This window comes from Anomaloglossus baeobatrachus, chromosome 2 (genome assembly GCF_048569485.1).
Source record: "Anomaloglossus baeobatrachus isolate aAnoBae1 chromosome 2, aAnoBae1.hap1, whole genome shotgun sequence".
NCBI classification, from domain to species: Eukaryota; Metazoa; Chordata; class Amphibia; order Anura; family Aromobatidae; genus Anomaloglossus; species Anomaloglossus baeobatrachus.
Genome location: NC_134354.1, coordinates 91,950,442 through 91,978,297, shown reverse-complemented (window position 1 = coordinate 91,978,297; position 27,856 = coordinate 91,950,442). Strand labels below are relative to the sequence as shown.

The 27,856-nt window shown below is 47.1% G+C and overlaps 1 protein-coding gene across 1 annotated transcript in view; it reads right to left on the bottom strand.

The window, feature by feature from the left end:
- Positions 1–1,882: 1,882 nt before the first annotated feature.
- The window catches only part of ZRSR2 (zinc finger CCCH-type, RNA binding motif and serine/arginine rich 2), an 85,934-nt gene continuing 59,960 nt past the window's right edge, over positions 1,883–27,856 (bottom strand). The window contains exons 9-12 of the mRNA XM_075335163.1: positions 20,099–20,154; positions 19,747–19,856; positions 15,615–16,544; positions 1,883–2,094 (exon numbers count right to left, since the gene is read on the bottom strand). Coding sequence (XP_075191278.1) covers positions 15,619–16,544; positions 19,747–19,856; positions 20,099–20,154 — 1,092 coding nt within the window. The 3' untranslated portion in view covers positions 1,883–2,094; positions 15,615–15,618. The remainder of the gene's footprint in view (positions 2,095–15,614; positions 16,545–19,746; positions 19,857–20,098; positions 20,155–27,856) is intronic.

Genomic DNA, 27,856 nt, shown 5'->3' with positions numbered 1-27,856 from the left:
TCAATATCACCATTATCACAGCCGCACCAAAGAGAAGCTGCTTGGCCATCACAGTGGCGGGTGAGTTAATTGTTTGACCAACTATAGTAGGGTAGTTTTCAAGTTGATAATTTTGTGCGGCCCCCGATGGTTGGTAGAAAATTCCAAATGGCCCCCCGTTAGTGAAAAGGCTTTCAACCCCTGCAGTAGTGAAAAAACAAACCTACTTAGTCAGCAAGCTAACCAATTAAAGCCAGGGTGGTCCAAAATGAATGCATACCACTGAAGTTCAATACTGGCCGATAGATAGATAACTGAGACAGCAGGCCAAACCACAGGCAAGCCAAATACAATGCGGCAGGTCGAACACAAAGCATCAGAGCAAACAAGCAGGAGACCTGTAGAAGCGCAGTTGCGCAAAACGGTCTGTCGTCTGACACCCCCCCCCCACTCCTGACTTTGCCTCCACTGAGAGGTGAATTTCAATATGTTGCAATAAAAGAAGATTTTATTCACCGAGTGCCATGGATTTCCTTCTGTGCTGAAGTACCTACCGTATTTTTCGCTTTATAAGATGCACTTTTGTTCTCCCAAATTTTGGGGGAAAGTAGGGGGTGCGTCTTATAAACCGAATATACGGATTATATACTGCAGGGTCCAGGGGAGGTGGGGGCTGCTCTGGAGCGGTGCTGGGGGGGCTGGTGAGGCTGCGGGAGGGAGCCTTTGATCTCCTGCTCCCGCTCATATAATATGCACAGCCGCTGTCCATCACCGTGGTGCTGAAACCGCACTGCGGCGATGGGCTGGGGGAGCTGCGCATATTATATCTGCCTGTGCTCCCTTTGATAGCACATGCACCCCTGTGTTAGCTATGGCCCCCATGCTGCTGCCAATAGTAAAAAAAAACAAAAAACAAAAAACTCTTTACTTACCCCCTCCAGCGTGTCTCCCCGGTCTCCCTCCTGGTGCTGTGATCATGCACGCAGAGATTTCACTCTGCTGTGCCGATCACATGACCAGGACCAGGAACCAGGAAATGCAGGCAGGAGGCCGGAGCTCAACCCCAAGGAGGGGGACACAAGGGAGCACAGTGCTGGGGAAGGTAAGGAAAGTTTATTTTACTAAAAGCAGCAGCATGGGGGCGAAATCTAACACAGGGTGATGTGTGCCAGCCACAGGGGACAGTGTGTGCCATCCATAGTGGACATGTTGCATCACTGGGGAATGTGTGCCAGCACAAGGGGGGCTATATTCAATATAAGGTGGCCATATCCAGATTAAGGGGGCTAATTTTAGAATGGGGGGGCTATGAGGGACATATACTCTATATGATTTGTTAGACGGACACTGGCATTATAAGACTGACCCCATTTATTAAAAAAAAATTCTCTATTCCTTCACCAAATTTGGGGGTGCGTCTTATAATACGGTGCGTCTTATAAAGCGAAAAATATGGTATGTTTCCCTAGACTTCTCCAAGCTGATGTTAACAGTCGTGACTTCAAGTATGTGATTTGCATAGTCCTGGCCACATGCTCACCAAACTTGCTCACTACAAGTGAACTGTTCGAGTCTGAACACAACTAGTTGGAATGTGGCAAAAAATTATACATATCGCACTTAGTCACGTGACTGGAGAATCCTGGCAGTATGCAGTGTACACGCTGTGTGACTGCAGATTTTTTATAACACCAGATAACCCTTTTAAACCAGTGCGTTGTTCAAGAAGTCCTAAGCTGGAATGGTTTTCGGTGTAATGACCTTTCTTTCAAGAACATTTTTTCCCTTAATAAAAAAAAAAAAAAAAAAAAAAAAAAAACACCATTCTGCTCATTATCAAATTTTACATTTTTATTAAAAAATATTTATACTTTTAATTAAAAAAAAAAAAAAAAAAATGTGTTTCCATGAACTTGTCACAAACAATGGTAAATAAATAATTGTCTCCTTTACGTCTTTTTATTAAAGAGCTGAAACGGAGCAATGAAGATCCCGCCATTCTGTCATCACTTTACTCTGGAGGGTACTGTCAGTCATTCTGACACGAGGATACACTGTATCCATAAAATCGATACCAGAATAGATTTCACCCGTTTTAGTGTGATCACTTAGAACCTGTAAGACACACAAAATAAATTCTTATTATTACAGTCGACAAATGTACTGACCACCACAACTATTTTATAGGAATCCTGCCAGGATTTCATAGTGATCATCACTGCTCAGAGGAACAGCTCTCAAGGGTCACTTTGCTTCCCCCATGCATATTTAATAGCCTAGATATAAGAATGTGGCACCACCTTTATATTAATAGTTGTACTGCCATTGTAAAAAACATTGATGGAGGAAAAACACAAATGGAGTATAAGCAAACATTATTGCTGGCTGCCATATTTCATACAAGGAGATACTTTAAAAAGTATTCATACCCCATGAACCTTTCCACGATTTTTATTATATTGCTTAAAAACCAAATTAGTAAGTATTTGTGAAGTGTAAAGGAAAGTATACATGTTTTTTTAAATATTTAAAAAGTATTAATCTGAAAATCGTGACGTGCATTATTGTTCAGGCTCCTGTCACCCGATATCCCTAAAATAAAATCCTGAGAGACCAACTGCCTTCAGGAGTCACCAAATTAGTAAATGGAGTATAACTACAGCTATTCTGTGAAGGTCTCAGAGGCTTAAGAAGATTAGTGATCAAATAGCATCATAAAAAAGAAGGGAATTTTGTTTACTTACCGTAAATTCCTTTTCTTCTAGCTCCTATTGGGAGACCCAGACAATTGGGTGTATAGCTACTGCCTCCGGAGGCCACACAAAGTATTACACTTAAAAGTGTACACCCCTCCCCTCTGCCTATACACCCTCCCGTGCATCACGGGCTCCTCAGTTTTGGTGCAAAAGCAGGAAGGAGGAAACTTATAAATTGGTCTAAGGTAAATTCAATCCGAAGGATGTTCGGAGAACTGAAACCATGACCAAGAACAATTCAATCTGAACAACATGTGTACACAAAGAAATAACAGCCCGAAGGGAACAGGGGCGGGTGCTGGGTCTCCCAATTGGAGCTAGAAGAAAAGAAATTTACGGTAAGTAAACAAAATTCCCTTCTTCTTTGTCGCTCCATTGGGAGACCCAGACAATTGGGACGTCCAAAAGCAGTCCCTGGGTGGGTAAAAAAAATACCTCGGTAAAAGAGCCGTAAAACGGCTCCTTCCTACAGGTGGACAACCGCCGCCTGAAGGACTCGCCTACCTAAGCTGGCATCTGCCGAGCGTAGGTATGCACTAGATAGTGCTCCGTGAAAGCGTGCAGACTCAACCAGGTAGTCGCCTGACACACCTGCTGAGCCGTAACCTGGTGCAGTAACGCCCAGGACTCACCCACGGCTCTGGCAGAATGGACCTTCAGCCTTGAAGGAACCGGATGCCCAGCAGAACGGTAGGCTTCAAGAATTGGTTCCTTGATCCACCGAGCCAAGTTGACTTGGGAGCTTGCGACCCTTTACGCTGGCCAGCGACAAGGACAAAGAGCGCATCCGAGCGGCGCAGGGGCACCGTACGAGAAATGTAGAGTCTGAGTGCTCTCACCAGACCTAACAAGTGCAAATCCTTTTCACGTTGGTGAACCGGATGAGAACGAAAAGAAGGTAAGAAGATATCCTGATTGAGATGAACAGAGGATACCACCTTCGGGAGAAATTCCGGAACCGGACGCAGAACCACCTTGTCCTGGTGAAACACCAGGAAGGGGGGCTTTGCATGACAGCGCTGCTATGTCAGACACTCTGCGGAGTGACGTGACTGTCACTAGGAAGACCACCTTCTGCGAAAGTCTGAAAGAGAATCATTGGCTCGAAGGGTGGTTTCTGAAGAGCCGGTCTCACCCTGTTCCGATCCCAGGGTTCTAGCCGACGCTTGTAAGGAGGGACTATGTGGCAAACCCCCTGCAGGAACGTGCGTACCTGAGGGAGTTTGGCTAGACGCTTTTGAAAAAAAAACACAGAAAGCGCCGAAACTTGTCCCTTGAGGGAACCGAGAGACAACCCCTTTTCCATTCCGGATTGAAGGAAGGACAGAAAGTGGGCAAGGCGAATGGCCAGAGAGTAAAACTCTGATCAGAGCACCAGGATAAGAAGATCTTCCACGTCCTGTGGTAGATCTTGGCGGACGTTGGTTTCCTGGCTTGTCTCATAGTGGCAATGACCTCTTGAGATAACCCTGAAGATGCTAGGATCCAGGACTCAATGGCTACGCAGTCAGGTTGAGGGCCGCAGCATTCAGGTGGAAAAACAGCCCTTGAGAAGCAAGGCTGGCCGGTCTGTCTACCGTGAGATGCCACAGATCCGTGTACCACGACCTCCTCGGCCAGTCTGGGGCGACGAGGATGGCGCGGCGGCAGTCGGATCTGATCCTGCGTAACGCTCTGGGCAGCAGTGCCAGAGGAGGAATACGTGAGGCAGAGGAAACTGCGACCAATCCTGAACTAATGCGTCTGCCGCCAGAGCTCTGTGATCTTGAGAACGTGCCATGAATGCCGGGACCTTGTTGTTGTGCCGGGACGCCAATAGGTCGACGTCCGGCTTCCCCCAGCGGCAACAAATCTCTTGAAACACGTCCGGTCGAAGAGACCATTCCCCTGCGTCCATGCCCTGGCGACTGAGAAAGTCTGCTTCCCAGTTTTCTACGCCCGGGATGTGAACTGCGGAGATGGTGGAGGCTGTGGCTTCCACCCACAGCAGAATCCGCCGGACTTGCTGGAAGGCTTGCCGACTGCTTGTGCCGCCTTGGTGGTTGATGTATGCCACCGCCGTGGCGTTGTCCGACTTAATTCGGATCTGCCTGCCTTCCAGCCATGGCTGGAACGCTTTTAGGGCTAGAACACTGCCCTTACCTCCAGAACATTGATCTGGAGGGAGGACTCTGCTGAATCCATGTACCCTGAGCCCTGTGGCGGAGGAAGACTCCCTGACAGACTCGCGTCCGCCGTGACCACAGCCCAGGATGTGGGCAGGAAGGATTTTTCTTTCGACAAGAGTGGGAAGAAGCCACCACTGAAGGGAGGCCATGGCTGCCCGAGAAGGAGCAACGTTCTTGTCGAGGGTCGTCGATTTGCTGTTCCACTTGCGGAGAAAAGTCCCAATAAAGTGGGCGCAGATGAATCTGCGCAAACGGAGCTGCCTCCATTGCTGCCACCAACTTCTCTAGGAAGTTGAGGCGCCTCAAAGGGTGTGACTGGGCTCGAAGGAACGATTGCACCCCTGTCTGTAGTGAACGCTGTTTGTCCAGCGGAAGCATCACTATCGCTGAGAGAGTATGAAACTCCATGCCGAGATATGTCAGTGATTGGGCCGGTGTCAATTTTGACTTTAGGAAAAATTGATGAACCACCCGAATCTCTGGAGAGTCTCTAGGGCAATTTTCAGGCTGTGTTGGCATGCCACCCGAGAGGGGGCCTTGACCAGCAGATTGCCTGAGAGAGTAGGACCGCTACCACCGTTGTCATGACCTTGGTGAAGGCCCGTAGGGCTGTCACCAGGCCGGAAGTGAGTGCCACGAACTGAAAGTGTTCGTTCCCTATGGCGAAGTGCAGGAAGCGCTGATATTCCGGTACAATCGGCACGTGGAGATAAACATCCCTGATGTCGATTGATGCTAGGAAGCCTCCTTGGGCCATCAAAGGCGATGGCAAGCGGAGAGATTCCATCCGGAACTGTCAGGTTCTCTGTCCGTTGAGCAGTGTGAAGTCCAGAACAGGGCGGAGTGATCCGTCCTATCTGGTACCACGAACAAGCTGGGTTAAAAAGCCGCGACCACGTTCTTGAATGGGAACGAGGATCGCAACTCCTCCTGCCTTCGGAGTGTTCACCGCCTGGAAACGTGCATCGGCTCGTTCGGGGGACGGAGATGCTCTGAAGCAACGAGTCGGAGGACGAGAAGTGAGCTCTATCCTGTGACCGTAAGACAGAATGTCTCCTACATCGGTCTTGGACATGTGGGGACCACTCCCCTGACCTGGACCGCCATGCAGAAAAAGTTCTCTGTGCACGGCGGAGGATGAAAATACCACCGCCTGAGACGTCAAAGACGCTAATTGCGAAGCACAGGATGACCGCATTGATCTGAGCCAGAGCAGTTGATATAGCCTGGAGTGCCCACCCCTGCAAAGGCTGGGGCAACGGACGCGCCTATGGCTTCATAGATGGATCTCATTAGGAGTTCTATCTGTCTGTCCGTGGCATTCTTGAGCGTGGGCCCGTCAGCCACTGCTACTACAGATCTAGCCGCCGGTCAAGAGACTGGAGGGCACTTTATGACACTGAGCCCAAACCTTAACAACGTCAGAGGGGAAGGGACAACGTGTGTTATAAGGCGTTCTGTGCTTCTGGACAGTATCTGTGAAGCCTTGAGAGCCACGTCCGGACAGAGTCCTGGGTTGCGACCTCCGCCCCATCCTCTAGAGGGTCCTCAAGCTGAGACCCTTGAAGAAGTCGGGGAAGATTCCAAGCAAGGCTGCTTAGCCGGACTGGGACTGCGGTTCGTGCTGGAGTTCACCATGTAATAACTAGAGGCCACCCCAGGAACACGCTTCGTCGCAGACCGATAGAGGCCTGGGGCGATCCCGCAGTGCCCGGGGCCTGTGTAAGGGGCCGGGCTGGACTGCAAACTCCTAGTCTCTTAGCCGACCATTTGTCCATAGCCTGAGACATGGATAGTGAAAATGACCCAGAGAGTTTCTCAGCAAGCTGTAACTCTGTCCCTGCCGCCTGGACAGGGAACGCTGGCGAAGCTCAACAGTGCCCCCGACACCGGCTGAGCGAGAGCCACATGGCCCGAGCAATGTTCACAGTGATCACTGAGGATACATATGTACAGCCGAACTGTAAAACTGCATACAAACATTATATATCCATATATACAGTGCATCACATATACAGTTCATCACTCTAGGGGGCCCAGCATCGAGAAGAAGCCCCCTGGTGTACCGACCCTGAAGCAGTATGTGCTGCTGAAAACATGGCTGTCGGCGTGTACAGTGGATGGGGGAGCCGTGGGCATAACCCCAAAAGTGCGGGATCTGGTGCCCTGAGTGAAACGTGAGGGAGGCGGAGGACATCCAAGTGTGTTCCAGCCGTCACTGCTAGCCTCCGACTGACCGTCCCGCCCTTCCCCCTGACTGGCAGGGCCAGGGGCGGGAGTTTAAGGCGCTAGGCCGCAAAAGCCGGAAGCTAAAGTTACCGACCGCGGCCGGCAAGCAGGCGCGGTCGGCGCGGTAGTCGCCAAGTCTGAGGCGAAGGTGCTCTCTGCACCGTCCCCAAGGGGACACTGAGTACCTTGTGGGGATCAGTGCCGTAGCGTGATTAGTGAGGGGGGCGGAGGACAGCGAAGTGTGCTCCGGCCCTCACTGTCGGCGTCAGCCCGACTGTCCCGCCCTTCCCCCTGACTGGCAGGTCCGGGGGCGGTATAATGATTGAACAGTGCCCGGGAAGACTGTAAGACTTCTCCTGGAGTAGCCAAAATTCCACAGTGCGACCATACAGTGTAAATTGATCACCAGAATCCCTGCCTGGTCCCCCTGGTGTTGTCTCTCCTCTCCAGCATCAGAAGTGCTGACAGTAATGGCTGCCGGCGTTCTGTGGGGAGGAGGGGGCCGTGGGCGTGCCCTAGAAAGTGCGGGAATCTAGTGCCCCACTGTGTTGAGTGAGGGGGGAGGAGGATACAGAGTATGCTCCAGCCCTCAGCGCTGACGTCCTGTGCAGCGTCCCGCCCTTCCCCTGACTGGCAGGCCTGTGGGCGGGAATATGCGATACTAGGCCACAAAAGCCGGGGACTAAATTTATAAGCGCGGCCCGCAAATAAGCGCGGCCGGCGCGGTAGTCCCCGGCGCACTAACACACCCAGCAGTGCTGCAGTGTGTATGGCACAAGCGCTCCATGCGCGGTCCCAACGGGGACACAGAGTACCTCACAGTAGCAGGGCCTTGTCCATGACGATACCCGGCTCCTGTCCAGCAGATTCCCCAGGGGCTGCGGAGGGAGCACGGTCCCCTGTGCCTGGAGACCGATTAGGATCCCACTTCACCCAGAGCCCTAAAGGGATGGGGAAGGAAAACAGCATGTGGGCTCCAGCCTCTGTACCCGCAATGGGTACCTCAACCTTAACAACACCGCCGACCAGAGTGGGGTGAGAAGGGAGCATGCTGGGGGCCCTAATATGGGCCCTCTTTTCTTCCATCCGACATAGTCAGCAGCTGCTGCTGACTAAGATGTGGAGCTATGCGTGCATGTGTGTCTCCTTCGCACAAAGCATAAAAACTGAGGAGCCCGTGATGCACGGGAGGGTGTATAGCAGAGGGGAGGGGTTTACACTTTTAAGTGTAATACTTTGTGTGGCCTCCGGAGGCAGTAGCTATACACCCCAATTGTCTGGGTCTCCCAATGGAGCGACAAAGAAAACAAGAAACACATCAGACAGGTCAGTGATAAAGTTGTGAAGGAAGGGTTAGGGTATTTAAAAAAAAAAAAAAGTTCAATCCATCATCCAAAAATGGAAAGAGTATGACATGACTGCAAACCTACCAAGACATGGCCGTCCTCCTCAACTAGCAACCTAAGCAAGGAGAGTACTAATTAGAGAAGCAGCTAAGAGGCCCATGGCCACTCTAGAGGAGCTGCAGAGATCACAACTCAGGTGGAAGAATCTGTCTACAGGACATCTATTAGTTGTATACTCCACAAATTTGGCCTTTATGGAAAAGTAGCAAGAAGAAAGTCATTTTTGAAAGCCATAAGTAGTCCCTTTTTTCAGCTTGCAAAAAGCCATGCAAGACACACAACAAGCATGTTGAAGAAGGTGCCCTGGGGTCAGATGATGGTCAGAGTTAAGGGAAGGATGGATGGCGCTAAATACAGGACAATCCTGCAGGAAAACCTGTCAGTGACTGCATAAGGCTTGAGCCTGGGGTATAGGCTCACGTTCCAGCAGGACAACGACCTTAAAAGATACTGCCAGAGATACAATGGATGGTTTAGGTCAAAGCATATTCACGTGTGTGAATGGCCCAGTCACACTCCAGACCTAAATCCTATTGAGAATCTGTGACAAAACTTGAAAATTGCTGTTGATAGACTCTCATCCAATCTCACTGGGCTTGAGCTATTTTGCAAAGAGGAATGGGCCAAAATGTAACCTCTAGATATCAAAGCTGGTAGACATTTTATCATTACACTTTTAGCCCTTCAGGTTCATCAAAGGATTTAAACTTCCCGACTCAAGTTTTGAATAGTGGATTTTTTTTAGAGTGCAAATGGTATTACTTTTGGGTGTTTTGAAATGCACAAGACTCAGTGATTTCAAAAGTGAAAAGGGTCCCTGCAAGAATGTTATCTACATAAATTCACTTGAAAATATATTAATAAAAAAAAAAAATGCTATTTTAAGATCCTAAAAGGATATTTGAAAAATATTGCTTACATAAAAGACATATGGTAAGTGTGTAGATTGAAAAGGTTCGAAACTTTCAGGAAATTTCAGACGTTTTTACGTCCAAGAATCACGGGGATAAGTAGAAACATTCTAATTTTTTTACAATATAAAAATGTCTGAAAAATGAGGCTTGGTCTCTAAGGCTACAGGAGGGAAGGGGTTAAGTATCGGGGTTTTGCTGTGGTTTGGACTTTTTTCTTATTATGGTTCCTGTGAATTTCTCTTCAATTTCTGCCTGTAAACCCTGACTAGCGCTCATCTCGGCTATATACATAGCACGGCAGTGGGGAAAGAAAAGCGGTCACAATCCGCTCACTATAGATAATGGAAGTGAAATGTTCTATTCGACTGGTCATTTCATGGCTTAATAGCCGCGTTCTGATGAAAGTGCCCAACTAATCCACCTCTCCCCCCGCTACTCCTCGACCTCTCCTCTCTGCCAATCCCTTCACTGGCTTCCTATTGACCAACGACTTCAGTTCAAAACCCTAACCATGACCTACGAAGCCATCCAGCACGTAACCTTGGATCCTCACAAGATCTCCTTCTCTACTCCCCTTTCATCTCCTCTTCCCACCATCGGCATCCAAGATTTCTCACGTGCCTCCTCCATACTCTGGAACGCTCTGCCACAACATATCAGACTCTCACCTACCTTGAGAAGCTTCAAAAGGATCCTGAAAACCCATGTCTTCCGATAAGCCTACAACCTGCCGTAACCCTCAATCTGATACCGCGCCACACGACCAGCTCAACCCTAACCTACACTGTGAGCCCTCGCGGGCAGGGACCTCCGTCCTTCTGTACCTGTCTGTGCCTTGCATTATGATTATTGTACTTGTCTATGTATATCCCCTTTCACATGTAAAGTGCCATGGAATAAATGGCGCTATAATAATAATAATTATTAATAATAATAATAATAAAAAAAAGTGGCAAGAAGAAAGCAATTTTTTAAAGCAAGCCATAAGAAGTCCGTCTTTCAGAGAGAAAAAAGCCACGTAAGGGACACAGCGAGCGTGTGGAAGAAAGTGCTCTGGTCAGTTGATGACAAGATGGACGGAGCTATATAGAGGGCAATCCTGGAGGAAAAACACCATGAAGCTTTTTAACTCTGCGAGACGAGACATTGCTTCTTCAGCATCTATAGTTTTCTATCCACAGAGACTTCAATAACGGATCCAACTTGTTTCTCTCAGTTCAAAGGACGTTTATATACTGTGAGATTTCTGCCATTATTAGCTGCCGCGCTGAAATCCATTCATGTCTTTATAAAAGACGGCTATACGTCCATATGTAGCCATTATTTCCCTGCACTGTCAAAGGTAGAAAACAAAGAGGATGAGAATCTTCATGAGTGAATATAACGGCGGACTCCATAATGAGCGGCTTCACAGGACAAAAAGCCGAGGCTGGATACGGTGTGTGAGTGATGTGCAGCCGCAATTCTGTGTAATCCTTTATAACTAATCTCTTAGGACACCAAAAGAAGAGTTGATGATTTGGCATTTGTCAGGATTTTTCCTCCCTGGGGGTTTGATGCACAGTAGAAAGCCAGAATGCGGCTATTAAGCTATGAAATGACCAGTGGAAAAGAACATTTCTCTCTCCTTATCTATAGTGAGCGGATTGTGACCTCTGTTCCTTCCCCACCGCCATCGTACGTATGTAGGATGAGCATCAGCCAGGGTTTACAGGCATAAACTGAAGAAGAAACATTTCCTTGAACGGAAGCCATAGAAAGTAGTGATGGGTGACCCGGACTGTAAAAGTCCAGATCTCTGCAGTTTGAAACGTACCCGAGTGCCGGACCCGGGCCCAGAGTTCTCAGGGAACTTCGGGTAATAATCCGGATCTGGCAACTCTGGAAATAAATAAAAAGGAAAAATTATGAAAATAACAAAGCAGGCACGTTATACTTACCAAGTCTCTGGCGCGGCTGTAACTGCTTCCATACCACTCATTACCCTCATCCATATTCCCCGGCTGTCCTGATGACTGTGATCGGTTGCAGTCAGACACTCATCCAGCCTATCTAACAGAGCCTGACTGCCTGCAATCACAGACCCTGTCTGCGGGTCACTATCATGGTATAAAAATAAATATATAGGCTTAGGTTCCCCCCATATTATGACACCCAGCACAAATAAACTATATGGCTACAGGCAGCAGCCATCAGCCCTACGCTTATTTTGGCTGTGTATCAAAATAAGAGGAATTATACGCAGCTTGTTTTGGGTTTTTTTTTTATTATTATTATTATTATTATTATTATTATTAATTAATTAATTAATTAAATAGAAAAATAAATGAATGAATGAATGAATGAAATAGCGTTCAGGGTCCCCCAATTTTCATACCCAGCCATGATAAAGCCTCAGAGCTGGGAGCTCGTATTCTCAGGATGAGGAGACCCATGGCTATTGGGCCCTCCAGCCTAAAAATAACAGCCTGCAGCCACCCGGGAATGTCACATCCATTGGATGGAACAATCCTGGAATTTTACCCAGCTCAGCCCGATTGCCCTGGTGCGGTGGCAATAGGGGTAATAAGAGGTTAATGACATGTAGTCCTCCATATTCATGAGCTCGGTATAACTGCTACATCTGCAGCAGAGAAAACATTGATTTTATCAAAATGACAGCAAACAACTCAGTAAGTGACACATCGCTGGAATCAGGGCTTCTGTCTCTACATGATGCTGCTCTCAGATGGGGGGGGGGCAAAAACCTGATGACAGATTCCCTTTAAACTAAATATCACAAGGAAATAACATTTACCATATGTCCACTTTATGTCAGCACCATTTTCCAAATATCCTTTTAGGATGTTAGAACATCAAATCAACATTTTTTTTAGGGTTCTATTCACTTTTCAAGGGACTTTGAGAGCATAATAATCATTTTTATTTACCGTATTTTTCGAATTATAAGACGCACTTTTCCTCCCAAAAATTTGGGACGAAAACTAGGTGTGCGTCTTAAAATCCGAATGTAGCATACCGGCAGGTGGAGAATGGCTGCTGTGGGGGATGTGCTGGCTGCTGTGCAGGCTGCGGTTGCACAGGGCGGTGCAGTGGGTATCCCAGATGCTGTGCGGGCTGCGGTGAAGTAGGGCGGGGAGTCGGGTGTTCCAGTTGCTATGTCGGCGGTGGGGACTTCATATAATGGCGCTGGAATCAGCACATGCGCAGATGGTGCTCTCAGCTCAAGATCTCATCTGCGCACACACAGTCTCCGGGCCACTAATCTTCCAGCAGCAGACTTAAGGAAAATGGCACCCAGAAGTGGAGTGTGCGCAGATGAAACCTCGGCTTATTGAGCTCAATCTGCACACGCACCGACTCTGGGCGCCATTATTTTGAAGCCCGCACTGCCGACAGAACATCTGGGACACCTGTCGCACCGCCCTGCTCCCCACAGCCAGCACAGCACCCACCACAGCGCCTGCGGCATCGTCCTACTCTAACAGGCGAGACATAGGCAGTAGGACAGAGACTAGTCCAGGTCCTGAAATGGAGGTCACTGATGACGCTTCACGTCGGGGTGGGGATAGAGGCTATACAATGACCGAAGGCCCGGCCACCTGATGTCCCATTTGATTATCCCAGCATGCAGTGGGGGTTCTCAGACAAAAATGTCATTAAAAACGGGGAAAAAAAAAAAAAAATATGATAAGACACAGAAAGAAATGTAGGGACTTTTTAATTAGTGTACTAGAAAAATGATTAGTTTATTACATTAAATAGATATTTAGGATTAAAATCAACTTTAGTTTGGAACCACCACTTTACAATTTCAAAGAAATCACCAACAAAAAATAATCCTATGAATACAATATGTGAAGAACATACACTATAAAAGCTGAAGTGGATCAATTGATAAGGTATGGAACATAGGAATGAGATCGTAGGAGAGGTAAGATGACCAATACCAAATTAAAGGTTCCAAAATAAAGAGATGAATGCCCATGTGGGATAGAAATCCCCACGTGTACAGTTAGGTCCAGAAATATTTGGACAGTGACACAATTTTCGCGAGTTGGGCTCTGCATGCCACCACATTGGATTTGAAATGAAACCTCTACAACAGAATTCAAGTGCAGATTGTAACGTTTAATTTGAAGGTTTGAACAAAAATATCTGATAGAAATTGTAGGAATTGTACACATTTCTTTACAAACACTCCACATTTTAGGAGGTCAAAAGTAATTGGACAAATAAACCAAACCCAAACAAAATATTTTTATTTTCAATATTTTGTTGCGAATCCTTTGGAGGCAATCACTGCCTTAAGTCTGGAACCCATGGACATCACCAAACGCTGGGTTTCCTCCTTCTTAATGCTTTGCCAGGTCTTTACAGCCGCAGCCTTCAGGTCTTGCTTGTTTGTGGGTCTTTCAGTCTTAAGTCTGGATTTGAGCAAGTGAAATGCATGCTCAATTGGGTTAAGATCTGGTGATTGACTTGGCCATTGCAGAATGTTCCACTTTTTTGCACTCATGAACTCCTGGGTAGCTTTGGCTGTATGCTTGGGGTCATTGTCCATCTGTACTATGAAGCACCGTCCGATCAACTTTGCGGCTACTCTTGTCTGCTGTTATGTCATCAATAAACACAAGTGACCCAGTGCCATTGAAAGCCATGCATGCCCATGCCATCACGTTGCCTCCACCATGTTTTACAGAGGATGTGGTGTGCCTTGGATCATGTGCCGTTCCCTTTCTTCTCCAAACTTTTTTCTTCCCATCATTCTGGTACAGGTTGATCTTTGTCTCATCTGTCCATAGAATACTTTTCCAGAACTGAACTGGCTTCATGAGGTGTTTTTCAGCAAATTTAACTCTGGCCTGTCTATTTTTGGAATTGATGAATGGTTTGCATCTAGATGTGAACCCTTTGTATTTACTTTCATGGAGTCTTCTCTTTACTGTTGACTTAGAGACAGATACACCTACTTCACTGAGAGTGTTCTGGACTTCAGTTGATGTTGTGAACGGGTTCTTCTTCACCAAAGAAAGTATGCGGCGATCATCCACCACTGTTGTCATCCGTGGACGCCCAGGCCTTTTTGAGTTCCCAAGCTCACCAGTCAATTCCTTTTTTCTCAGAATGTACCCGATTGTTGATTTTGCTACTCCAAGCATGTCTGCTATCTCTCTGATGGATGTTTTCTTTTTTTTCAGCCTCAGGATGTTCTGCTTCACCTCAATTGAGAGTTCCTTAGACCGCATGTTGTCTGGTAACAGCAACAGCTTCCAAATGCAAAACCACACACCTGTAATCAACCCCAGACCTTTTAACTACTTCATTGATTACAGGTTAACAAGGGAGACGCCTTCAGAGTTAATTGCAGCCCTTAGAGTCCCTTGTCCAATTACTTTTGGTCCCTTGAAAAAGAGGAGGCTATGCATTACAGAGCTATGATTCCTAAACCCTTTTTCCGATTTGGATGTGAAAACTCTCATATTGCAGCTGGGAGTGTGCACTTTCAGCCCATATTATATATATAATTGTATTTCTGAACATGTTTTTGTAAACAGCTAAAATAACAAAACTTGTGTCACTGTCCAAATATTTCTGGACCTAACTGTATCACTAGTACCACCCAGCTTCCTCAGGGGGTAAACCATCACATTATATATTACAGTACAATGAATAAAGGTCATTCAGAAATACAACTGGTTCTGCAAGAAACAAACCCTTGTACAGTCATTTGACTGGAGAAAAAAAAAAAAAAGTGAAAGAAAGGGAGGAAAGAACGAAAGTGCAAAACCGAAAAATAGCAACGATGGGAATAGGTGATGATAGCAATAGTTGGGGAACAGCTCTGCAATTCTCTGTAAGCAATGCAACATCACCACAGTCTATACAAGGGGCTCGACCCAGACCTCTTAAATCAGATCTCCTGGCCTCCGCCTGGCTGGTATAGATCCGTATACTATTTAACTGCACGGAATGTGTATTTTAATGCACAAGTAATATAACTTATGTAGAGGATATACAAAAACTACACTACAGTTTGGGTGACATATTGTGGCAGTGCTCATCTCAGAGGGTGCAGCAGTTCTGTGTAAGAGGGCTTTGTCTGAATGGATATTTTGGCTAATAGACAGTTTTCAAGTACAATTGGCATAGGTCACATACCTGGTTAGTATTTCACTTCTGCGCACTGGGCCTGTGTGTGCTCCATTCTTCTGCCACGGCTTCTGGATTTAGATCGGCTTTTGCGCTTTCTGCCACGGCTTCTAGATCGACTTCTACTCTCTCTGCCATGGCTTCTGGATCTAGATCGGCTTCTGCTCTCTTTGCCACGGCTTCTGGATCTAGATCGGCTTCTGGATCTAGTTTTACTTCTACCACGGCTTCTGGATCTAGATCGGCTTCTGCTCTTTCTGCCACGGCTTCTGGATTTAGATCGGCTTTTGCACTTTCTGCCACGGCTTTTAGATCGGCTTCTGCTCTCTTTGCCACGGCTTCTGGATCTAGTTTTACTTCTGCCACAGCTTCTGGATCTAGATCGGCTACTGCTCTTTCTGCCACGGCTTCTGGATTTAGATCGGCTTTTGCGCTTTCTGCCACGGCTTCTAGATCGGCTTCTGCTCTCTTTGCCACGGCTTCTGGATCTAGATCGGCTTCTGCCACGGCTTCTGGATCTAGATCGGCTTCTGCTCTTTCTGCTACGACTTTTTGACCTGGATGAACTTTTGCTTCTTCTAGACCTGGAAGAACTACGGCTGCGACTTTTACGCTTGTGTTTCTTTTTGTTCTTGCTGCGTGATCTTTTACGGCTTCTTGACCGGCGAGAGCGATGTTTCTTTTTTCTTTTGTGGCGGCTCTTTTCTCTCCTGCTGGAATGTCCATTCCTCCTGTAGTCTGGGCTGGGGATGCGATACCTCCTAGACACCACATAATTGTTGTACCGGTATGACCGATCCCTCCTCTCACTTGGGTGCCTTCTATCTGGTGACATGTTCATGTCCCTGTTGGCCTCCCAGAATTCATCATTTGGATTCCTGAAGACATGGAGGAAATTGCAATGTTTGCCGCGGGGACATTTTTGCCTTTCAAATAATCCTATTAAAAAAAAAAAAAAAAAAAAAAAAAGTCATCAATAAACTCCCTGGTGTGCCACATCTGAAAATATTACTATGGACCAATATTTTTATTATATATATATATGTGTGTGTGTCTATATATATATATATATATATATATTATATATATATATACACACACATATACACATATACATATACACATATACATATATACATACATATATACATACATATATACATACATATATACATACATATATACATACATATACACACACACACACACTATTCTAGCATCCAGCATCACACGTAGTCACCATAAAGTACGTATGCAGATTTTCCAAACAGATAATCTGTGTGTATTAGTGTATTATAGTAGCAGCAATTTAATACATCTTAATAAATCAATGTATATGGCTACCAAAGTAGCTGCTGCATGGTGTAGCTGATTACTAATGACCACTATGCAAAGACCTGGCTGTGAAAAGCTTGGGTTCTGATATATTGCTATACACTGTGAACACCAGGTGGCGCCATACTACATAAGGATCATTTTATATACAGTACCATGAAAAATTTTGCTTATTTTTTACAGTGGATGTGATATGTAACAGAGACAATATGGTCAAAAACGAGATCTTTGCAAATGCAGAAGCAATAGCCACATAGGCCAATTGTGGACAAAAAAAAAACCAAACAAACACATGAAGTCACATAATATAAATACACAGATGTCATATTTCAGTAAAGTAAAAATGACCTGGTAACAGGATTCTACAGGCCTGTATGATTACGGTGGAAAAAAAAAAAAAAGTTTTATGTTGCCAATTCCTGATCCATAACGTTCTGCTTCTCATTTCTCCCTCAGTGAAGCCATCTGACAGCTTGTGGGGTTTTTTGCCTCAAAACGTTATTTTTCCAATTCTTAAAGTATAATAAATAAATTAAATATATATATATATATATATATATATATATATATATTTATTTATCGCTATTTTGGCTTTTTTTTTGCTTTTCTTTACGTAGCATTTACCTTGCTGTCTACATTTTTTACATTTTGAAAGATGTAATTTTGAAAAGACGAGGCGATGCCGTGGATATTTGGTTTTTGAATTGTTGAACTTCTACATTTCTGGATTGGGAGAAATGGATGCATTACTTTTTAGCTTTTTTTTTTTTTTTAAACTATATCTACTTCAAGTTTTTTTTTTTTTAAATAACCTTAGGGGACTTAAACCTGCAATCCTACTTTTGTATTGCAGTATTTAGTAAAATGTACACTCTATGGCCTGTCTTCATAAGTAGAGATGAGCGTACCTGAGGTTTGATGTTCGAGGTTCAAAAAACGACTACCAAAAAAACAAAGTTCGGGTTCGAAGTTCGAGTAAGTTACGAGTGTAAACCACTCAAGCAGCGCTGTGCTGGGTATTACCCTGGGGTAAAATCAGCATGATCAGAAGTAATGTGCACACTCACAAAAACAAAATGAAAATCCCCGCTTACTCTCTTCCAGAAGTGTTCTCCTTATGGCTGGCTGCATGTGCACAGAGACACAAACTGCTCAATTACTTCCATTGAGGTTTGGATCAAGTCAGGGTCAAAAAACGAACTTTTTTTAAGGCTTGATTGCACCTGCCGAGCCGAACTTCTAAAGGATCGCTCATCTCTATTCATAAGAGCACCAAGATGGTGGTGGCAGAGCAGTATCAGTGGGTCCCCAGCTGCCATGCCAAGCCTTCTCCATCCCACGATTGTACTAGAGTCGAGCCAAAAGTTACCATGAATGGATCCTCTTCTCCAGTTTCAATCCACTTTGATTGCAGCATTAAAAGGCCAATCAAAACATGACTGCCAAACAGGGAAAAAATGCCAACACCCACAGAGAAAGGCTCAGCATTTTCTCACAGTAATCGCCACGTCCCTTCCTGCAATTAGAGAGCCGGAGTACAGAACAGCAGATGTGACCTTCTCGGTGGGCATTTGCTTTGTTTCCCCCTCTATCATTTTGGCCATGTTTTGATTGGCCAGCTTCATAGACGTGAAAAAAAAAAAAAGTTCTACGGTATATGCCCTGTTGACTGAATGGAAAATTGGCATCTTTATTACCAAGAGAATAACTTTAAAACAGGGGCAATTCTTGAATCAGTGGAGATTGGATGAAATACTCAGTTTACATTGTAAAAAATAATAAAAAAAATAATTGAAAGCTCTTCTTTAAGAATGTTTGTTTCCATTCCTACCTTTCCATAAAGGGGTTTGCACAAATTGTGTCAGTTTGACAGTCTGCAGTCATAAAATTATTGTGGAAGTTTCGCTCAAGCTCGGCAAAGCCCTTTAAAAGGGAACCTGTCAGGTCCAAAATGCACACAGAACCACGAGCAGTTCTGGTGCATATTGCTAATCCCTGCCTAACTGCCCCTGTATACACTAGCATAAAGAGATCTTTAGAAAAGTATTTCTAAAGATAGTTTCTTAAATTCTGATGAGGCAAAAGACTCTTCGCAAGGGCATTACTTCTCTTGGCTAGTCGGCCCACATAGCATGCTAGTACGCTTCTGTGGGTGTACTAACATGCTAATTAATGCGCAGCGACACACACATACTTCAGTCTTATGGCGGCCAGAGGTGGATGGATGTGCACTGGGCATGATCTGGAGTCCCCGAGACTTCCGATCATGTGCACTAAACTGATGCCGGGTGTAAGTTTCCCGGCCTCCATGAGGTACAGTGCGCATGACCGGAAGTGCTGAGGACTTGATCATGCGAAGTGCGCATCCATCCTCCGCCAGTCACCTTGAAGACTGAAGTATGTGTGCCTCGCTGCGCATTAATTAGCATATTAGTACGCCCACAGAGGTGTGCTAGCATGTGGGCCGACTAGCCACGGAAGTAACTCCCTTGCAACTAGTCGCTGGCCTCATTAGAAAATAAAGGATCTTAGAAATACTTTTTCTAAAGATCTCTTTATCTATGCTAGTGTATACAGGGACGGTTCGGCAGGGATTACAATATACACCAGAACTGCTCGTGGTTATGGGTGTATATTGCACCGGACAGGTTCCCTTTAATAGTTTGTGAAGGTATTTATAAAAGGTGACTTTAAAAGCACAATATGAATTATAGCAATTTGTGCAGGAATACAGTTCAACAAATGGCTCCCATGGCATGTGACTGGGGTAACACAAGTACATGACGTGCTCCGGGTAAGTTCTTACCACATATCGCTGATTTCCATCTAGTGACAGGTGAAAATTCACACTGAAGCTGACGGCCTGCGTACCAACGTCCATTAAACTGCGAAAGGGCCTGCAGGCATTCCTCTTCCCTTGAATACAAAACAATGAGAGTAACGTACACACATCTGTATAAATCAGTCAGACATTGAGCATTTCTGTCACGTAGTAAAAGGTCTCATCTCTGGTAACAGGTCACCATTCGCAGCAATGCTACCCAATAGTCCATTTCTGCCATTTCTTATACATTCTTTTGATGAAATCTAAGCAACGGAAAGAATTACAAATGTACACAAAATAAAATACATGCATAAAATAAAAATATAATACATACGTTTGATACTGGATGTAGACATTTCCTCTTAGGTGTGGTTCAAAATTACAGCTAACCTGGTGAGAAGGAAAGAAAAGTGTAAAAATGCGAGCCCCGATATGCAGGAGCTGAACGGCGAGGCCTGTGCAGAAGGAAACCGCGGGGATTGATGCCTCATCTTGGTGCGGATTGTAAAATTGCGCTCCTTAGAATAGTATACGTCTGCGAGGGAAATTACTGTAGCAGCAAAAATTCAACATGTGAATTTTTTTTTTTTTTTTAAGTGTACCTGTCCTCACACAAACCCTTTAATAAAGTATTATAAAAACGCCTTTAATAAAGAGTTACATCTGCTTTTGGTGCACATATCAATCTAATATGTCTGGAAATATGCTCGATTATTAGGCTATTCACCTATTATGAGTGGGTGATTTCTCTTCCCAGCATTCTAACAGAACAATATGTGCTGGAATGCCCTTTCCTCACTTCCCAGCATGCATTTCCCTGCCTTTCTGCCCTGGCATTCTTCCAGAACAATATGTGCTGGAATGCCCTTTCGTCAGCATGCATTTCCCTGCCTTTCTGCCCTGAACTGAAAACCCTCATATATTTATGCATCTTTTCACACAGGCGAGCAGGAGAACAGAAACAAAGAACAGCTTCCATTCAGTCTGTGTCTCGGCTACTAGTGTCAACAGGCAGCAAGTTCTAAAGCAGGGTCGGGAACCTATGGCTCGTGAGACAGATGTGGCTCTTTTGATGACAGTCTTTGGCTCGCAGACAAATCTTCTGGTTTGTAAAACGCACTTTTTTTCCCCCAAAACGGGGTGGGGGGTGGGAATGAAGGGGCATCTTACAAACCGCATATGGCTTACCAGGGCATCAGTTTTGGCGCAGGATCAGCGATACTGCTGTGGACTCGTGGGGGGTCGCGGTGGCGCACACCATTGATCTGTGGGCTGCTTTGAATCTCGCGCAGTTGACGAAATGGCCTCGGCCATTTTCTTGAAGTCCATCACGTCGATCTGCGCATGCGCCGCGGCCATTTTCTTGAAGATGATCTTGTCAACTGCAGGAGAGTCAAAGCAGCATGCCGGCAGATCAATAGCGCCCGCCGCTGTGACACCCCACGAGCCCGCAGCAGTATCGCCGACCATCCGCACACTGTTCCTCCTGAGTCGTGTCGCCCCCTCCTCCATGCCTGCAGCATTGCCTACCCTGCCTCCTGGGACTCTCCCCCCTGGTGAGTATGGCTCTCACTGAATTACATTTTAAGATATGTGATGTTCACGGCTCTCTCAGCAAAAAAGTTTCCTGATGCCGGTTCTAAAGAAAGGGAATACAGTGGAACCTTGGTTAACGAGAACAATCCGTTCTGGGACTGTGCCTGTTAACCAAGTTACTCATTCAACAAAGCAAGATTTCCCATAGGAAATCATTGCAATGCAGACAAATCGTTCCACAACTTGTTAAATGTCCCATCCTGGTCCCCTATTGTGCCAACACACACAAACACACAAACACACGTACATACACATATTATCCTCACCTTACCTTCCATTCCCTCGCCAGCTTCCTGGATCTTATAGTTCAATCGTGCAGGCTGTGTATCGGGTAACCATCGCGACCGATGCCGGAGCTTCCGCTCACAGCGCGCTGACGTCAAAGGCAGGATTGCTTTGAGGCTTTGAGTAGCGGCTGACAGGGGAAGGTCCACCCCATGGTTGCCGATACACATCCTGTAGAGGTGAACTATAAGAACCATGAGGCCGGCGATGGAATGGAAGGCAAGGTGAGCATATGTGTACCTTCCATTCCATCGCCGGCCTCATGGTTCTTGTAGTTCGCCGCTACAGGATGTGTATCGACATGCATTGCGACGAGGGTGGACCTTCCCCTGTCAGCCACTACTCAAAGGCAGCGTGCTGGCCAATCAGAGGCAAGTGGTTTCTGCGTTTGACGTCAGCGTGCTGGGAGCGGGAGGCCCGGCATCGGTTGCGATGGTTACCCAATACACATCGTGTACGGGAGAACTGCAAGATCCAGGAGGCCGGCGAGGGAGCGGAAGGTAAGGTGAACATTATATATGTGTGTGTTTGTGCGTGCTTGTGTGTGTTTGTGTGGACTGTAAGAGCGGGTCAGAGTGCGGTGAAAGTACGGAACCGGAAGTGTGTGTGGTGAGTATTTTGCTCGTACAGCAAAGCTTTCTCATAAACCGTTTCAAATTTACACCAAGCTTTGCTCATTCAGCGAAATACTCGTTAACTGGGTTACTCGTTAAGCGAGGTTCCACTGTAGCTATTTTTTAGTGGTAAAAAAGACAAATTTAAAACATTAAAATTAAAACAACATTAAGTTGTCTGGCGGTATAATGAACATTTAGACCGTTTTCTAGTTATATCAGCAGTGGAGTTTCCCTTTAAAAGAACCAGCAATAAACTAAAGGTGTCAGATGAAGTTATGGTTCTTCTTTTATGGCGATTACAAAGTACCAAAAATAAGAATGTAAATAAAAGAAGGATCTGGGATAACACCAATTTTGTTTCTATGATTTTTTTTTTTTTCTAGTGTAAAAGAAGGGAATTTTGTTTACTTACCGTAAATTCCTTTTCTTCTAGCTCCAATTGGGAGACCCAGACAGTGGGTGTATAGCTACTGCCTCTGGAGGCCGCACAAAGAACTACACTTAAAAGTGTAAGGCCCCTCCCCTTCTGGCTATACACCCTCCCGTAGGAGTACGGATTCCTCAGTTTTAGTACCAAAGCAAGAAGGAGGAAAGCCAATAACAGTTTCAAAAACAAATTCAATCCGATAACTAGATCGGAGAACTTAAGAAACAACGTGAACAACATGTGCACCCGAAAAAACGAAACCCTAAAAACAGATAGGGCGGGTGCTGGGTCTCCCAATTGGAGCTAGAAGAAAAGGAATTTACGGTAAGTAAACAAAATTCCCTTCTTCTTTTTCGCTCCTAATTGGGAGACCCAGACAGTGGGACGTCCAAAAGCAGTCCCTGGGTGGGTAAAAAGATACCACATGAACGGGCTGTCATACAGCCTCTTCCTACAGGTGGGCCACCGCCGCCTGAAGGACCCGTCTACCTAGGCTGGCGTCTGCCGAAGCGTAGGTATGCACTTGATAGTGTTTGGTAAACGTGTGCAGACTCGACCAGGTAGCCGCCTGGCACACTTGCTGAGCCATAGCCTGATGCCTCAACGCCCAGGACGCACCAACGGCTCTGGTAGAATGGGCCTTCAGTCCAGATGGAATCTGAAGCCCAGCAGAACGGTATGTGTGAAGAATTGGTTCCTTGATCCACCGCGCCAGGGTGGATTTGGAAGCTTGCGATCCCTTATGCTGACCAGCGACTAGGACAAAGAGCGCATCCGAACGGCGTAGAGGCGCCGTGCGAGAAATGTAAATCCTGAGTGCTCTCACCAGGTCCAACAGATGTAAACCCTTTTCAAATTGGTGAACTGGATGCGGACACAAAGATGGCAAAGTGATATCCTGATTGAGATGAAAGGAAGAAACCACCTTGGGAGAAAACTCTGGAATTGGACGCAGTACTACCTTGTCTTGGTGAAACACCAGGAAGGGAGATTTGCAAGATAACGCCGCCAGCTCGGACACTCTTCGAAGAGATGTGACCGCTACAAGAAAAACTACCTTTTGTGAAAGCCGAGAAAGGGGAACCTCTTTCAAGGGCTCGAAAGGCGGCTTTTGAAGAGCAAGGAGAACCTTGTTCAGATCCCAGGGTTCCAATGGCCGTCTGTAAGGAGGAACGATATGACAAACTCCTTTGAGAAACGTGCGTACTTTAGAAAGCTGTGCCAAGCGCTTCTGAAAGAATACGGATAACGCGGAGACTTGACCCTTAAGCGAGCTAAGGGACAAACCTTTTTCCAACCCAGACTGCAGGAAGGAAAGAAAAATTGGCAATGCAAATGGCCAGGGAGAAAACCCTTGAGCCAAGCACCACGCTAAGAAGATCTTCCACGTCCTGTGATAGATCTTAGCTGAGGATGGTTTTCTAGCCTGTCTCATTGTGGCAACAACTCCCTGAGATAAACCTGAGGCCGCTAGGATCCAGGACTCAATGGCCACACAGTCAGGTTCAGGGCCGCAGAATTCAGATGGAAAAACGGCCCTTGAGACAGCAGATCTGGACGGTCTGGTAGTGCCCACGGTTGGCCTACCGTGAGATGCCACAGATCCGGGTACCACGACCTTCTTGGCCAATCTGGAGCGACGAGTATGGCTCGCTGGCAGTCGGACTTGATTTTCCGGAGAACTCTGGGTAACAATGCTAGAGGTGGGAACACATAGGGGAGTCGGAATTGCGACCAATCCTGAACCAAGGCGTCTGCCGCCAGCGCTCGGTGATCGTGAGACCGTGCCATGAAAACTGGGACCTTGTTGTTGTGCCGTGACGCCATCAGATCGACGTCCGGCGACCCCCAGCGGCAACAGATCTGTTGAAACACGTCCGGGTGAAGGGACCATTCTCCTGCGTCCATGCCCTGGCGACTGAGAAAGTCCGCTTCCCAGTTTTCCACGCCTGGGATGTGAACTGCAGATATGGTGGACGCTCTGCTTTCCACCCACGTCAAAATCCGCTGGACTTCTTGAAAAGCTTGGCGACTGCGTGTTCCCCCTTGGTGGTTGATGTACGCCACCGCCGTGGAATTGTCCGACTGAATCCGAATCTGCTTGCCTACCAGCCATTGTTGGAAGGCTCGCAGGGCAAGATAGATTGCTCTGATTTCCAGAACATTGATCTGCAAGGTGGACTCTTCCTGAGTCCACGTCCCCTGAGCCCTGTGGTGGAGAAACACCGCTCCCCACCCTGATAGGCTCGCATCTGTCGTGACCACTGCCCAGGACGGGGGAAGGAACGACTTTCCCTGTGACAATGAGTTGGGGAGAAGCCACCAACGTAGAGAGTCCTTGGCAGTCTGAGAGAGGGAGACAGTCCTGTCGAGGGACGTCGATTTCCCATCCCATTGGCGCAGAATGTCCCATTGGAGAGGGCGCAGATGAAACTGCGCGAACGGGACTGCCTCCATTGCTGCTACCATCTTTCCTAGGAAATGCATGAGGCGCCTCAGTGAGTGCGACTGGCTCTGAAGGAGAGATTGCACTCCAGTCCGTAGCGAGCACTGCTTGTCCAGTGGAAGCCTCACTATCGCTGATAGAGTATGAAACTCCATGCCAAGATAAGTCAGAGATTGGGTCGGGGTTAGATGAGACTTTGGAAAGTTGATAATCCACCCGAAAGTCTGGAGAGTGTCTAGCGCCACCTTCAGACTGTGTTGGCATGCTTCTTGAGAGGATGCCTTTATAAGCAGGTCGTCTAGATACGGGATGACCGAGTGACCCTGCGAGTGCAGAACAGCTACTACTGCTGCCATGACTTTGGTGAAGACCCGGGGGGCTGTTGCCAGACCGAAGGGTAACGCTACGAACTGTAGGTGCTCGTCGTGTATGACGAAACGTAGGAAACGCTGATGCTCTGGTGCAATCGGCACGTGGAGATACGCATCTTTGATGTCTATTGATGCTAGAAAATCTCCCTGAGACATTGAGGCTATGACGGAGCGTAGGGATTCCATCCGGAACCTCCTGACTTTTACGTGTCTGTTGAGCAACTTCAGATCCAGGACGGGACGATACGATCCGTCCTTTTTTGGGACCACAAACAGATTGGAGTAAAAACCGTGACCCTGTTCCTGAAGAGGGACGGAGGTCACCACTCCTTCCGCCTTTAGAGCGGCCACCGCCTGCAACAGAGCATCGGCTCGGTCTGGTGGTGGAGAAGTTCGGAAGAAACGAGTTGGCGGACGAGAACTGAACTCTATCCTGTACCCGTGAGATAGAATATCTCTCACCCAACGGTCCTTGACGCTTGCTAGCCAAATGTCGCCAAAGTGGGACAGCCTCCCACCGACCGCGGGTGTGGGCATCGGAGACCGCAAGTCAGGAGGACGTCGTTTTGGCAACGGTTCCTCCGGCTGGTCTTTTTGGGCGTGACTGAGACCTCCAAGAATTTGAACGTCTCTGGTCCTTTTGAGTCTTTTTTGACGAGGCGAATTGGGACCTGCCCTGTCCTCGAAAGGACCGATAACCAGACTGACCCCTCCTCTGTTGGGGCTTGTTTTGTCTGTGTTGCGGTAAGGAAGAGTCCTTACCCTTGGAGTGTTTGATGATTTCATCCAAACGCTCTCCAAACAATCGGTCACGAGAAAAAGGCAAATTGGTTAAGCACTTCTTGGAATGAGAATCTGCTTTCCAATGTCTCAACCACAGAGCCCTACGCAAAACAACTGAGTTGGCTGACGCCACTGCCGTGCGGCTTGTAGCGTCCAGAACAGCATTAATCGCGTACGACGCGAATGCCGCCATTTGCGAGGTCAATGGTGCTACCTGCGGGGCAAATGCACGTGTGACTGAGTCGACTCGCGCAAGCCCGGCCGTGATAGCTTGGAGTGCCCATACGGCCGCAAAAGAAGGCGCTAATGACGCTCCAATCGCTTCATAGATGGATTTCAGCCAGAGCTCCATCTGCCTGTCAGTGGCATCTTTAAGTGCCGCTCCATCTTCAACAGCAACCAAGGATCTAGCTGCAAGCCTGGAAATTGGAGGATCCACTTTTGGACACTGGGTCCAACCCTTGACCACTTCAGAGGGAAAAGGGTAGCGTGTATCTTTAAGTCGTTTAGGAAAACGCCTTTCAGGATAAGCGTGGGGTTTCTGGATTGCGTCTCTGAAGTCAGCGTGGTCCAGAAAAGTGCTTAATGTACGCTTAGGGTATCTGAAATGGATTCTCTCGTGCTGCGAAGCTGACTCCTCTACAGGAGGAGCTGGTGGGGAAATATTCAACATCTTATTGATGTTAAATATAAGATCATTAACTATGGCGTCACCATCTGGTGTATCTAGATTGAGAGCGGTCCCAGGATCAGAATCCTGATCAGTTACGTCCGCCTCATCACCCATAGATTCATCCCGCTGGGATCCAGACCATTGAGATGAATGTGAAGGCCCGTCATAACGAGCCCGCTTAGGCTGCCCGGGGCCATCGTCCGAGTCAGAGTCTTCACCCTGAGGTGTAGATGCCCGTCCCGGAGCTAGGAGCTGAGGGGGACCAGGGGGCAATACATGCACAGTGTCCGTGGTCTGAAGTACAGGCCTAGCTCGCAATGTGTCAAGAATTTGTGACATAGTGAGAGACATTCTGTCAGCAAAAGCTGCAAACTCAGTTCCTGTCACCTGGACAGCATTCACAGGTGGTACACCCTGGGACACGTCCAGCAGAGGTCCCGACTGTGCAAGCGCCGCAGGGGCCGAGCACTGCACACAATGGGGGTCCGTGGAGCCTGCCGGTAGAAAAGTCCCACATGCGGTGCAGGAAGCATATAATGTCTGTGCCTTGGCACCCTTGCGTTTTACGGGCGACATGCTGCTGGCTCTCTGCATGTGAGAGAGTCTATAGCCAAAGGGCGACCAGCGCTATGTAATACTAAGTATTTGTAGCAACAAAATACTAAGAATACTACGAGCACAAGAGGGGGTGAGCCCTGAGGGCTGCTTACCGCCCGCTGAACAGCGGGTAAGAGGCTGCAGAATGCCTTGTCTGGGTCTCCCCGGCTCCCCTCTGCAGCTCAGCGTGTCAGCAAGAATGGCTGCCGGCTTATGTGGAGAGGGGCGGTCCGTGGGAGTTCCCAAACAAAAGTGCGGGAACAGTGTCCCCTCTGTGCTGACTGTGAGGGCTGGAGT